The 13,307-nt window shown below is 28.9% G+C and overlaps 1 protein-coding gene across 1 annotated transcript in view; it reads left to right on the top strand.

Moving 5' to 3' along the window:
• Window positions 1-12,489, top strand: part of LOC118205964 (peptidyl-glycine alpha-amidating monooxygenase B-like) — a 159,557-nt gene extending 147,068 nt beyond the window's left edge. Inside the window, exons 20-22 of the mRNA XM_085820527.1 lie at window positions 2,949-3,045; window positions 5,302-5,550; window positions 6,283-12,489. Coding sequence (XP_085676653.1) covers window positions 2,949-3,045; window positions 5,302-5,550; window positions 6,283-6,491 — 555 coding nt within the window. The 3' untranslated portion in view covers window positions 6,492-12,489. The remainder of the gene's footprint in view (window positions 1-2,948; window positions 3,046-5,301; window positions 5,551-6,282) is intronic.
• The last annotated feature ends 818 nt before the right edge of the window (window positions 12,490-13,307 follow it).

Here is a 13,307-nt window from a genome sequence, read left to right as displayed (position 1 = left end):
CAGTACCATAGGTAACGGTGGTTAGCTTAAAGTTTTTAACTGGCTTATCAATGCCTTCTTTCCATAAAATCCTTTGTAACTTCCACTGATTTGGATGGATATAAATAGCTCGATACATCTTTTGTATATCTGCAGTGAAAACAAAAATATATTTTCTGAATCTCAGCATAATTGAGAATAAATCATCTTGTATTACATCTCCATCATACTGTATAGAATTTAGAGTTTCCTTTGGTTGTCAAAGAAGAAACGTTAAACACTACCCTCAAGGGAGTCTACTTACTTTTCTCTTCTCCCCTATATACTCCAATATGAGGAATGTAATATGATCCTCGTTTCTCCTCGCTTTCACTCAGCTCAACCATATGTCTTAACTGTTGATATTCTTTTAAAAAATCTGAATATAATTTTAAATATTCGGGATTCTTTACTAAGCGTTTCCATAAGGAATTTAATTTACTCATTGCAATTTGTTTAGAACTTCCTAAAGTGTCCGGATCCTCCTTTAATGGCATTTTAACAACGTACCTACTGGTTTTATCTCGTGTATAATTTTCTACAAAATGTTTCTCACAAATTAAAGATTCTTTGTTTTGGGGTTTATCAGTTTCAATATTCTCTAATTCCCAAAATCTTCTAAGAGTTTTATCTAAGTTGTCTTCTTTTATCAACCCACAATGAACCCTGTTTTCAGTCTCTGTTGGAATACTTCCAAATACAATAAAACCAAAAACTGTATCTTGAAAAATAAGATCAGGATTATTCATTCGAGTTTGACTCGATTTCAAAAGTTCATGAAAAACTCCTGCTCCCAACAGCATATCTACCCTTTCTGGAACATTAAATTGTACATCTGCTAATTTTAAATTAGGAAGATCTTGCACTGAAATTTTAATTTTGCACAAAGGTGTTAAATCAACAGTTATTTTTGGAATTACTAAAAAGTCCAAATTCTTTATAAAAACTCCTTATTTATTGCATATCAAAGCATTAATTTTATGCTTATTGTCAAAGTAGCATCATTTATTCCCGAAACTGAAATGTTTGTTTTTTCTTTCTCTAACTGCAAATGGTCAATAAAATTACCTGTCAAAAAATTTGACATACTACTGCCATCCAGCAGACACTTCACTCTGTGTTTTCTTCCCTGGTCATTAATTAAAAAACATAGGATGGTTGTAAGCAAAACTGTATTCTATTTATTCGAATAGTTGTTAATAAATGCAACGAACTCACTCCTGCACATTAACATTCAAGGTCGATGAGTCATCTCGTTTGGGAATGTTGCAGTCACATACATTTGTTTTGTTTTTATTTTGTTCCAATGAAGAACATTTTCTCCTTTATGATATTTGCTTTCGAAAAATGAATAGTTTTGTGGTGCCGTTTTTGACAAAAACAAGAATATTTCGATGGACAATTTGATACTGAATGCATATGTAGCAGTTAAACCATAATTTGTTAGATTTCACAACCTGCACTCTTTCTTGTACGGGTAATTTTAAATACGATGGGCATTTTGCCAAACTGTGATTCCCATGGCATAAAATACAGTTCTCTGTTTTAACATCTGACAAAAACACTTTAGCTACACTTTTTGAGCTGTTATACTTACGATTAACATGATAATTCTCAGTAAGAGGTTTTCCTCGTGACATGAAATATAAATCTATTTCTTTACCTAACTCACTAGGTGAAAACCATGAATCACCTTGCCTCACTGACATGGCCCACCAGTGGGTGAGCGGTAAAGTTGCTGAACACTGGTAGTTCGGTCCGAGGTTTGAATCCTGCAAATGGGCTGGCTGCATGGGCGTTTTCATGGTTTTCTCCATGTGTAACTTGTATATGAGCCAGTTTTTCTTAGAAAGTCCTCCACGAAGGCATCTCTCCCCTTAGGCAAAAGCCGTAGTGTGCTTTGCCATAATTAAATAAACCAAACCAAACCTCACTGAAATGTGAGAAGCTGTTCCTGTATCTAAAAATTGGTATAACCTGTCTGAAACTATAAGTTGTTTGAGGGTCTCGAAGGCAGTTACCTCCTTTAAATTTAAACAATAATCCCAAATAGTTACTAAGCGTAAAGCAAACTGCACTTACATGTATTTTCCATACATGTTTATCGCTTATCCAAGTTCCGAATAAATTTCCTCATATACTTAAGGGTTGGCACTAGGCATTTTGCAGCCTGGTGCTGTCTCTGCATGTCCTAAATTCTAAATATTTTGCCCTGCCTAAATTTTGCATCCCATTGCCTTCCCTAAATTCTGAAGATTTTGCGGTCCCTTAATTTGGTTACTCGGCAATTCTCTATATTTTAAAAATTTTGCCTACCTAAATTCTGCTGCCTGCTGCAGTCTCACCAGCTGTAGCACCGGTCCTGGTTTATCTGAATAATAAACCAGTTATTGTGTATTCAAACAGCACAAAATGTAATATTTTGACCTATCAGTATCATTTATAAAAGTAAGTATCATTATTTTTTGCATATGGAAAGAAATTTCTGTTAAATTTATCCTCAACACTTCACCACACAATTAGCTGAAGTCTGTAATCATTGCCAAGCCTATGTCACCATAAAAGGTTACTATGCTGTCTGGTATTTAATTATTAATATTTAAAAAAATTGTTTAGACATCACTACGTATATCATTTTTCAAGCTACTCTAATAGCAAAAAATAGTAACAAAAAAAATTATTCCCCAGGTTGGCGTCAGGGATGTAAATTATTCAGTAGGTGTAAAATCAATCATTCATCAGACCTGCCATGAAAATATCTTTTGAATTGATAGAACACTAGCTGGTAAATAATATTTTGCCATCAATTCTTTTACCTTGCCGTGTCCATTTTTTAAAAATTTAATGTTGGTATGTGGTGTTTTGCAGAATTTTAATCAAGATGTAGTTATTGTCATCAGAATTAAGTATTCAATATTTCTTTTTTATAGACATTTACAAGACCTCATGATATAGCAGCCCTTCCAAATGGAGATGAAGCATTCGTTTGTGAAATAGGACCAAACCTTATTTGGAAATTTATCAGAGGTAGATAGATTTTAATTTTACATTTAAAGTTTAAGCAAATGGCATCAGTACACCCGATAGCTTTAGTAGTCTTTTGCTAAAAATTAGTAGTATATTGTCCTTAAAGCATTGATATAAATGAAGCAGTAAACTGCAAAATCTCTGTTTAACATTTATTTTATTGAATTAATAACCACAAAAATATTACTTTTATATTTAACTAAATTCATAAATCTGTAAAAAGCAGTTTTTAATTTTGACAAAACTGCAAAAGTTTTAGGTGGTTGTATTATTTTTTACTTACTGCTGGATCCATATTAAAGTAATTAATGTAAGGCCCTTTCAGCATATCAGTAATGAGTCTTATGAATGAAATACGTTCTGTATTATGAAAATTTAAGATTATTTTCCATTTTTGTTTTAAGATTATTTTTTATTTTATGCTTCAAATTGGGTTAATTTATCATCTGTAGGCGTAAAAATGATAGACATTGAACTTGCGTTTGAAGTGTGGTCTTTTTAAATAGTTAAAATTCTATGTTTGTAATTCTTTCAGTTGATTTTTTTAAAAATAATAGACTACAGCAAGTAAAAGAATATAAAGACTCTTATGTAATTCAATGAGGTAGAGGTGTTTCAAGTAGTTAACCATATATTAAACCACAATAATAAATATGATTATTTAATTGCAAGTATTTTTTTATTGTTCTCTTGGAAGTTTGACTAGACCTTAAGCAGCAGTAAATTTACTTCATTTGATCGAAAGAGATAAATGTATTTTATCTGCTGCAAAAGATGCATGTTCTTTTATATAAATGTATTGTTTTATAAAATTCATAATTCAAATTTTACAGACTTTTAACTGTGATAATTCTACAAAAATTTTATAAATTAATCGTTTTGATATGATAATATTTCATTCAGTCCAGCAAGCACTCATTATCATACAGGGGCATAGTAACTGAAATGCATAAACAAATTTTATTTTTTCCGAAGAACTTTGCATGCAGGATCCATGTTTGAATCTCTGCAATCCATATTCATTCCGTAACATGATCTCTTTATTCTTCATCTGTTGCATGTCAGCACACATTTATAAATGGTATATTTGCTGTTTTAGGAGCATCAAAATCTTTTTAGAAATTATGCTAAGCAAATTTAGGTATTCTCACAACAGGCAACCTCACCGATCTACCATGATCAAAACCAAAGAAAATACTAACATTATCATACTAAACCACACAAAAAGTAGCAGTACATAAATATAAAAATAAATGCAAAGAAATTATATCTACTTACTTTTATTACATTAACAGAACTTATTTTACACTCAAACTTTTTTTTTTTTTTTTTTTCGGTATATGAAAATTTCAATCAAATTGAAACGTATGACAGAAGACAAAATATATGCAGGACTCCAACTTTGCTATAAATTAGAATATCATTTTCTTGCAATCGATGCCAATTCTGAAAGAACTTCAAAATTCTAAAAGGAGCTTCAATCTTGTATATCTGGCTACCGAGGCATATACATGTGTCTAGTGAAACAACAGTAATTACAAAAACTGATCACCGACTACATGGTAACTGAAAAACTCAACTCTAAATGAGTGTGAGGTAGTATCCTCAAATGACAAAAGCGAATTTGGACCAGTTTACCACAAGAATTGTCAGACTATGAAGCATAATGGTTATATTATATATGTTCTGTATGTGTAAAATAAGTACATATGTAAATAAAATATTTAAAAATGTTCGCATGTGTATTTTCTAAATCGGATTCTAAAAGGTTTGGCAAGATTCCAAGTAGATGCCAAACCTCATTTCTTGATTTCGTTAAAAAAAGCAATTCCTGGTTATTTTGTAAGTTTTTGAGTTATTTTCTACTTGAGACTTTTTTTATGCGGTTTCTATTCACCACATTAAAAGAAATACTTTTTAATTTTGCTGCAAAAACTATTTTTTATAGCTACTCATGAAGTTTCATCCGTTTTTGTTGTTGTTGTTGTTGTTAATGCATTTTCTTTTATGCGATCCTTATGCACCACACAAAAACAAGTTTGAATATATTAAATTATACAACATTACCAAAAGAATGCACTGATGTGGTTTTGAAGAGGATGTTTTATATTTACCATTTAGATCCACATATGTGAAAAACGATTTGTTTCCGCAATGACTGATATGTTTGATATGACCTGGTAGATCACCTTTCATAAGAATACTTAAAATTATATAAAAAAAATGCTTTTGCTTAAAATGTTATATTTGTTTTAGTGTATCATAAGTCAACAAAGAAAGTTCTGAGTATTCCTGATGTTGAACTTCATGCATCTCAAGCTACAGGTAAACCTGAGAAGTTGTATAATGTAATCCCTGTGAACAAAGATCGAGATATGGAAAAGAAGACTCCAATAGATGAAGATTCTAGTGGCTTTGAAACATCACTTATAATTATGTCTCTTTTAGCCATTCCTGTTTTATGTTTGGTTGTTGTAACAATCATAGTACGTCTAAGGAGAAGAGGTAAGTTCAAATTGACATAGCTAATGGAAATTACATTTATTATAAAAACATTTAATATGATATTAAGGTATTATATTTTCTCTTATCTGAGATCATTATTAATCATTTTTTTCCTTTCTTATAATAAAAATAGTTAATAAGTAAGATTTAGAATTCTTTATAAAACCAAATATTTTACAATGATATTCTTTATGAAACCAAATATTTTACAATGATATTCTTTATAAAACCAAATATTTCACAATGATAGTATTTAATTCAAAGAGTAACTAATAAAAAAGCATAATTTTCTAATGCTTGTCATAATTCTGTTTGACTGTTTGTTCTAAGAAATGTTATGCCTAGCCTAAGTCTTTTCTGATGAGTAAAGCAAAAGCCTTTACTCATCAGAAAAGACTACTCAGCCAGGCTGCAATTATTGGTGTTGCCATGTGTAATGCTTTTTCATTCCTTCCATAAATATTCATAGCTCAAGATTTCGTTTCTTTCCCTTCTCATTAGAAAATCAACATATGTCTCTTCTGAAACAATTTTTGTCATGAATATTTTTATGGATTAAAAAATACCACAGTGCTAGTAACCAATATGATATTTTAATCAAATTTTATTTTGTTATTTTAAATTAGTTGTCATTTAAATTCTAACTTAGCTATCTGTCTGTAGGTGTTCTAAAAATGTGTTTTCTGTTGTATTTCTTATTAACTTTTACTCATAATGAAATGTTATTTTCAGGTAAATTACAGCAATCATATTTTGGAAACTTGAAGGGTTGGTGGGGTGGATATCGAACTCCACATCCCCAAGATAAGTTTAACTTGGGAAACCTACTGAACCCACACAAAGGTTTTGATAGAGTTTCTCTAGAAGAAAGTGATGCTGAGGGAGAAGAAGGCAGTGATTCAGATGTTGAGGAATATAGTGCAGTTGCCAAGAAAACTTAACTTCCATGTATCACTTAAAACCTTAAGTACAAGGTCAGAATATAGGAAAGAAGAGATATCCGAACTGAAACAAGATGAGAATATAACATTCCACTGTGATTTAATCAAATATGCATGAATAACTTTTAAATACATACTTAATTTTTATTTCTTATCAATTTAACAAGGAATGCTCTCTGGCTCTCTGATATAGGCTTTTTTTTTTTTTTTAGTAAATTAGATCTGATTAAACTTTATTTTTTTGGTAGTGTTTATATTTGTCATCATAAATTAAAATATTAGAAAAATGTGATTTAATTTCTGCTAAATATTTAAGTAAAGGTGATTGTTTAAATTATAATTTTGAAATTTTATATACAATGCTTTTATTCCTTGATCAAATATTTTTTTTTCACATAGGCCACATTCCTGTATTTAGTTTTGTCCTCTATGTTACACAGATAAATTATTTTATAGATTTTATATATCAGTTAAAAATGTTATTTATATTTTAAGAAATTTTAGTTATTAGACTTTTTTACTTTTATTAATTTTAAAAGGTGTTGTGTTGTACAGTCTCTTGTAGAAATTACTCATGCACATAGGAAAATCTTTTTCACAATTATTATTATATTTTTTGTCATATTTCATATATTGGGTTTAATTCCGTGTTAGAACATTTCAGTACATTTTCTTCTTTATTTAAATTAAAAATTACTTTGTAATGTTTAGTGTACTGCATTTGATTAAAATGTTATATATCAGTTAAGGTTTAAATATTTTTTAAAGGTTAGAAGTTGACTGATAATTTTTAAATATTCAAATAATTTTTATATCATTTTAATTTTATTAATTTATGTAATAAAGTTATCTATATTTTATATACATGAGTTTCATGAGTAAAAATGTGTTATGCTTCTGAAGCATCATTAAGTTTAAAATTAATGAAAGTGCTTTTTTTCCTAGTGTTTTGATAAAAATTATATATTTTGAGTCTGAATTGGATATTGAATTTAAATTTTTTATATATTTGTAAAGCTCGCATTTCTTTTTCAATGAGCATTTGAGTTATTGTAAATTTACTCACATATATAATTTTAAAAGTTTATCCATGAACTTTTTTACAGATTGAATAAAAGTGTTCTTTCCCCTTCTACTGTATTTTTATAATCTGATGTTCATTACATATATATATTACATATATATCTATCAACAAAAAAGATTTTTTTATTTAAAAATATTACCATAATTCTTTAGAAATGTATTTTTTAATCAAGATATTTTTATAAAAATTACTAGTTTTTAACTTTTATTATGTAACTGAAGCAAAGTAATATTGGTAATGGATTTTCAAATTTTATGTAATTAAAAAAAATAGGAAAGCTGATTTTAACCTTCTTGATCTCAAATAATTTATTTATTTGAAACTAAACCTAGCACTAAAATCATGATTAACATAATGATTTTTCTTTGAATTAAATACAGAACTTCTAAAGTTTTAGTTGCATAACAATGAATGCCCAATTTTATGATTGTTGTAGTGATGTATATTTTTCTAGGTATGATTAAATAAACCATATCATTAAAAAATCTATTGTCTGTAACCAGCAGAAACTAATGCTTTTCTTACTATTTAAAAAGAATTTAATAGATTTTTAAAATACTCTTTTTTGCTTAATTTAGAAAAGCATTGATGTATGATACTCTACAGAATGCATCCATAAGAGGTACACCTTAATTTGAAGATAAAATTTCCTTAATCAAATTTAGATGTTAATGTGATATATAAGCTTTATTATTTATTATTGCGTTGAATTAATTCACTTTTACAAATACTTTGGATATTTTTTATTTTTATTATGGTAAAATAATCAGTGTAGTTAATTTTACATATGTATGTCTGTAGAACCAATTGAATATTTTAGAAGTGAAAATAAATGTGCTTCTGAAAATGAATGTACAATAGCGCAGCCATTTTTCAGTGCCTTTGATTTTTGTAATTACGAATGTATAATGATGAATTTAATTGACTGAATGGAAAGAATCTGAACTGGATTATATAATTATGGTAAAGCGCATTAGAGGTATGTGTCTGTAGGAAAGGATACATTCATGAGAAACGTTTTAGAGCAAAATAGTTTGTTACACGTGGAGGAAAACAACGAAAGCCTCATACGGCCAGTAGGAACAGAACATGGGGAAAGCTACTATTTCGTGATTTTAGCCATTTGGCTATTTTTTGGTCCTAAAAGTATGGTTGCTTATTGTGTTAGAGGCCTGCCTTAAGATGAATACTTTCATGGAGGACATTTTTAAGGGCAATTGTCTCATATTTAATGTTACATATTTGGTTAGATCTTTATTATGATAAAGCAAAGATAATATGCCTCAAAGAATGCCGTCATGGATGACAGTCTAAGGAAGCAGTTAATATTCACATTACACATAGTAGTTCCCATGGATTAAATGCATTCGGCCACTGTTTAGAGATTTTATTCATTCTACATTGGTAGACAGCTAGTTTGGAAGGGGGAAAGAAAAATTTTGTGTGTCAAAAAAAAAAAAAAAAAAAAAAAAAAAAAACTTTTAAGAAATCAAATTCAGTCAACTAAAACACAGATCAAAAGATCTGATGGTTAATAAACATTCTTTTCAGTGATGCAGAGCCATAATTATCAAGTAATTGTTACCATGAAGTTTCTAATGTACCCTTATACCATGTATGGTATTGGAAACTCACGTATACATGCAAATTTCCCATACTTTGTAATGCCATGGCCCATATTGCTACAGTTGTCCTGAAAGAAAAGAAGGGGAGGAAAGATATTAAAAAAAACACATTATAATGAAATAAGTATATATAAGTATTGATAGCGAATTAAAAGTTATAAATTGTTATATGTAATAATATAAAATAAAACTTCAAAATAGTCTCGTGACACTCTTGTGGGTTGGGAATAAATTTTTTCCTTCAAGAAATTATCCAGTACGCTTAATTCAGATACTTATACCATATGAAAATCATGAAACTGTTTAATTATTCAATAACTTTTATACTTTTAAGCAAATACTTACATTTATGAAACTTAAATCTTTATTATCAGAGGTATTACAAGAGGAACTTGCTAACTTGAAATTCAGTCTTGATTTGTCTGGCATTGGTTTTATAAAGAGGTCTATGCATTTCAAAAGATGTTCTGATGCAAATCTCTTTTTCAATAATAAGTAATAATAATCAAGTAATAATATCATGCATTTCATCAAGTCACTTTTTAAAATGCATAAGGCTTTTCTAAATGCAAAGGAAATCTAAACTTTTTTTTTTTTTTTAATGTTCTTTGAACTGATATACTTTATGTATACAAAGTACTATAGCTTAACTTTTTTATGTGCATTTTGAGTTACATTGATTATTAATCATAACAAATGTAAAAAAAGAGCTTCATTTTTTCAAAATTTATAAAAAAATATAATTAAATTTAGAATTCTCAAGTTTTCTAGTTTTAAGGAAATTTTACAGTTATTTGAAAACTCTAGTGTGTGATGAATCATAAAATACTATATTTTTATTAAAAAGTAATTTAGTCTTTATGCTGACTGTATGTAACAATTTTTTTAACCCTCTGAGCGTTACGGGTTTAGCCCTGAAATTTCAAAGTTCCTCAAAATGTTATGAATAAGTGATATTTTCTTGATATATGTCATTAATAAGTGATATTTTAATTAAAAAATGACTCTTTCATTTTGTACCTTTATTCCTTTTCTTCCAATATACATCCAAACTGAAACCCGATACATTAAAAGCTAGCAGAAATTTTCATGTATAATGAATGTGGAAGGCAACCTTCTGTATGGAATTTTCCGGTCGTAACGCTGAGAGGGTTAATGAAATATGGATCTATGATACTTTACTGTTCCTGTAACCTGTGTTTGAATTACAAAGTTAATTTTCTTTAAATTTATAAAATAAAAGATTATACTGTTGTAAAGAAAAAAAGAGCAGTTTATTTTAACATATCTGTCATTCATACCTGCTCACATAAAATGTGATTATTTGTAAATAATCTTAAGTGTTTTGTGAAAAATAGCTGGTGAAGAGAGCCAGTTTGGGCTATTAAGACAATGTCTAGCTTTAGTAAAAGGAGTATGGCTTGCAAAATGAGACCAACTGCTTTGTTTCATACCAGCAAACTTCAGAATTTAATTATCCTATTTCGAAAATTGTGAGAAATCTGGAAAAAATCAATTACAAAGCTGTAGAGCATCAACGATTAAGTGTGAAAAGATATATTGTGCATGCAGATACATTAAAAGTTATCTGTGCAGCATTAAATATATGAAACTGGTTTGTTTGTAATGTATGAAACAGTTTTGCCACAATGTTTAAATAATGAACACATAGACAATGAGTACAAAACATGATGCAAGGGATAAACAATGTGCATTATGTCAATGCTGCTTGATGACATCTACGAATAAAACAAAACATGCAGATAGACTCAGGCTATTTACAAGTTTATTTCATCCATTTTTGAAGGTGTTAAATTTATCTACAATACTCACTTGAATTCAAGAAAGTTTCTCAGCATGCCCATTCATCAGCATGGAAAGCATTCTGCTACTGCGTTCATCAGTGGATGAAGTGAACTAATAAATAATTTCACTTCAGTTTCTTATACTCCTAGGAAAAGAAATCCATAGAATAAGATCTGGTGATTGCAAAGGCCATTCAATTATGCCATCATAGCCATTTGATCTTTTTTCCAGACAGATCTGCTAAAAATCATTGCATGACCTCTGGCTGGTATGTAGAGACTCCATCATGTTGGAAAAGCAAGGAATATAACATTATTACTGGAATGTAGCCTAAAACCTTGGTTGAGATTTTCTGTATTGGCTTTTCTGTATTGGAGTTACTAGACCCAGTAAAGTTGCTCTTTCAAGGACCAAATCAAGCAGTAAAGAAACAGTGCTTTGATGTTTAACATCTCAAGCCTAGAAAAAATTATTGAAGTTCCAATAATAATTGTTATTCGAGTTAAAGAATGTGTAATTTTGCAATACTGCCTTATCTATCTAATGATGTTTTAGGAAAATTCTGTTATTCTTGATTTTATTTACAGCCTAATTGGACCAGTGAAATCATCGCATATTGTTTCCTGGCAACAACTCTTGCCGTAATGCGATATGGTAAGGATAGGCACCATTCTAGTGCAGCATTCATTATACATGCCTTTGTGATAAGCCAAGTGTCATCTTGATATCTCTCATGCGTTTTGCATATATGTTAGTATATATGCTAAAATGTCCCTGCACTGCATTTCATTAGCATTGACCATACAGAAGTGCCACTTCACAATATTTGCTCAGGTGTGTGTGGGGGGGGGGGATTTTCCATTTCTACGTACAGTATGTAGACCTATTAATTTACTGATATGCATTTGGTTTCCTTGTTTTTATTTCCTACTTTGAAGTGTGAATTCACATTTGTATACAGTTATGTTTTTTATTTGAAACACAATGTTCATATGCTTGAAAAAAAAATATTTCTTGTTTTAATTTTCAGAAAAAGTCAATATTCTATGTAAGAAAAATATTGTGCATTGGTTTCAGATACTTTAGGTTTCAGATTTAATAAATATTGCAGTATTTATTGTTTGTCATGTTCCCATGTACTGTATGTTTTATTATATTAAACTGCTTGTGCTATTCAACTTTGTAATTGACGTTTTCTTTGGTATCTGTCATAGATTCTTATACAGATTACTTAGCAGGAGGCATTCCAGTTAGTCTCCTATTGTAGGGCATGATCCTTTTATTATAGCTAGATTGTTACATTCATAACCGTAGCTGATTTTGGTCACCAGTTGTTTAGAAATAAACATAATTTCATATTGACCTGTATAATTTTTTAAGTTGTTTTATTTGGAGGCAGCTCTTCTATGTATACAAATGCATTATAATTTCAAAATATTGTCATCCCTTTGAATGTTCCTGAATAAAAAATTCTTTTTTTATAGTTTATTGTAAATTATTCTTTTAATATAAAATTGCATTTCTAAAATTTCTGTGTTTATTTTACTTCATCATTACTACGATCATACAACATTATATATATATTTAGTAACTTAACTATCATCCATTATTTAGGTTCAGATATTTTTTATTTTAGAGTATAATCCCAGATAAATTTTACCCAGAATTGGTTTTTTTATTTATAAAAAATTGGTTATCAGTTCTAAATCATAATTTTGTTTTATATTAAAAGTTTTGACATTTAATTTAATCTTTAAAAAAAATTCTTCATAAAATACATTGCAGTTCTACTAAAAACAAATGTATGATTGCTGTATTTACTAAAAAAAAAGACCCCCCCTTTTTTGTTGTTTTGCTAGATTTTATGTTCTAAAATTTGGGTAATCAGGTATTTTAATAAAATTGTGGAATAAGAGGAAAGAATTTAATTAGCATACTATATAGAATAATTATAATGCTTAAGCATACTGTATAGAATAATTATAATGCTAAATACTAAATAAACACATTGTTGCTGTGTATATAATTTGCATATAATTACCAATTCTAGTTGAGTGATCTCAGTTTAGACCTGTATCCATTATTAATTCTGGAATTATACCTAAAAACAAAACAACTATCATTGATTTTTCTTTTTATACTTCTGTTCTGATTTGAACTGACATTACATTATTATTATTTTCATACATATCTGCTTTGTATACATTATTGTTTTGCATATTAGCTATTATATATATGAATATGTATACATGCATAGATAGATAGGCAGATATTGTAAAATAAAAATAAAACATTTAAATC

This window comes from Stegodyphus dumicola, chromosome 7 (genome assembly GCF_044657685.1).
Source record: "Stegodyphus dumicola isolate Sdum_Otavi_A_Nest chromosome 7, ASM4465768v1".
Lineage (NCBI taxonomy): Eukaryota > Metazoa > Arthropoda > Arachnida > Araneae > Eresidae > Stegodyphus > Stegodyphus dumicola.
This window is presented reverse-complemented; position numbering and strand designations above follow the sequence as displayed.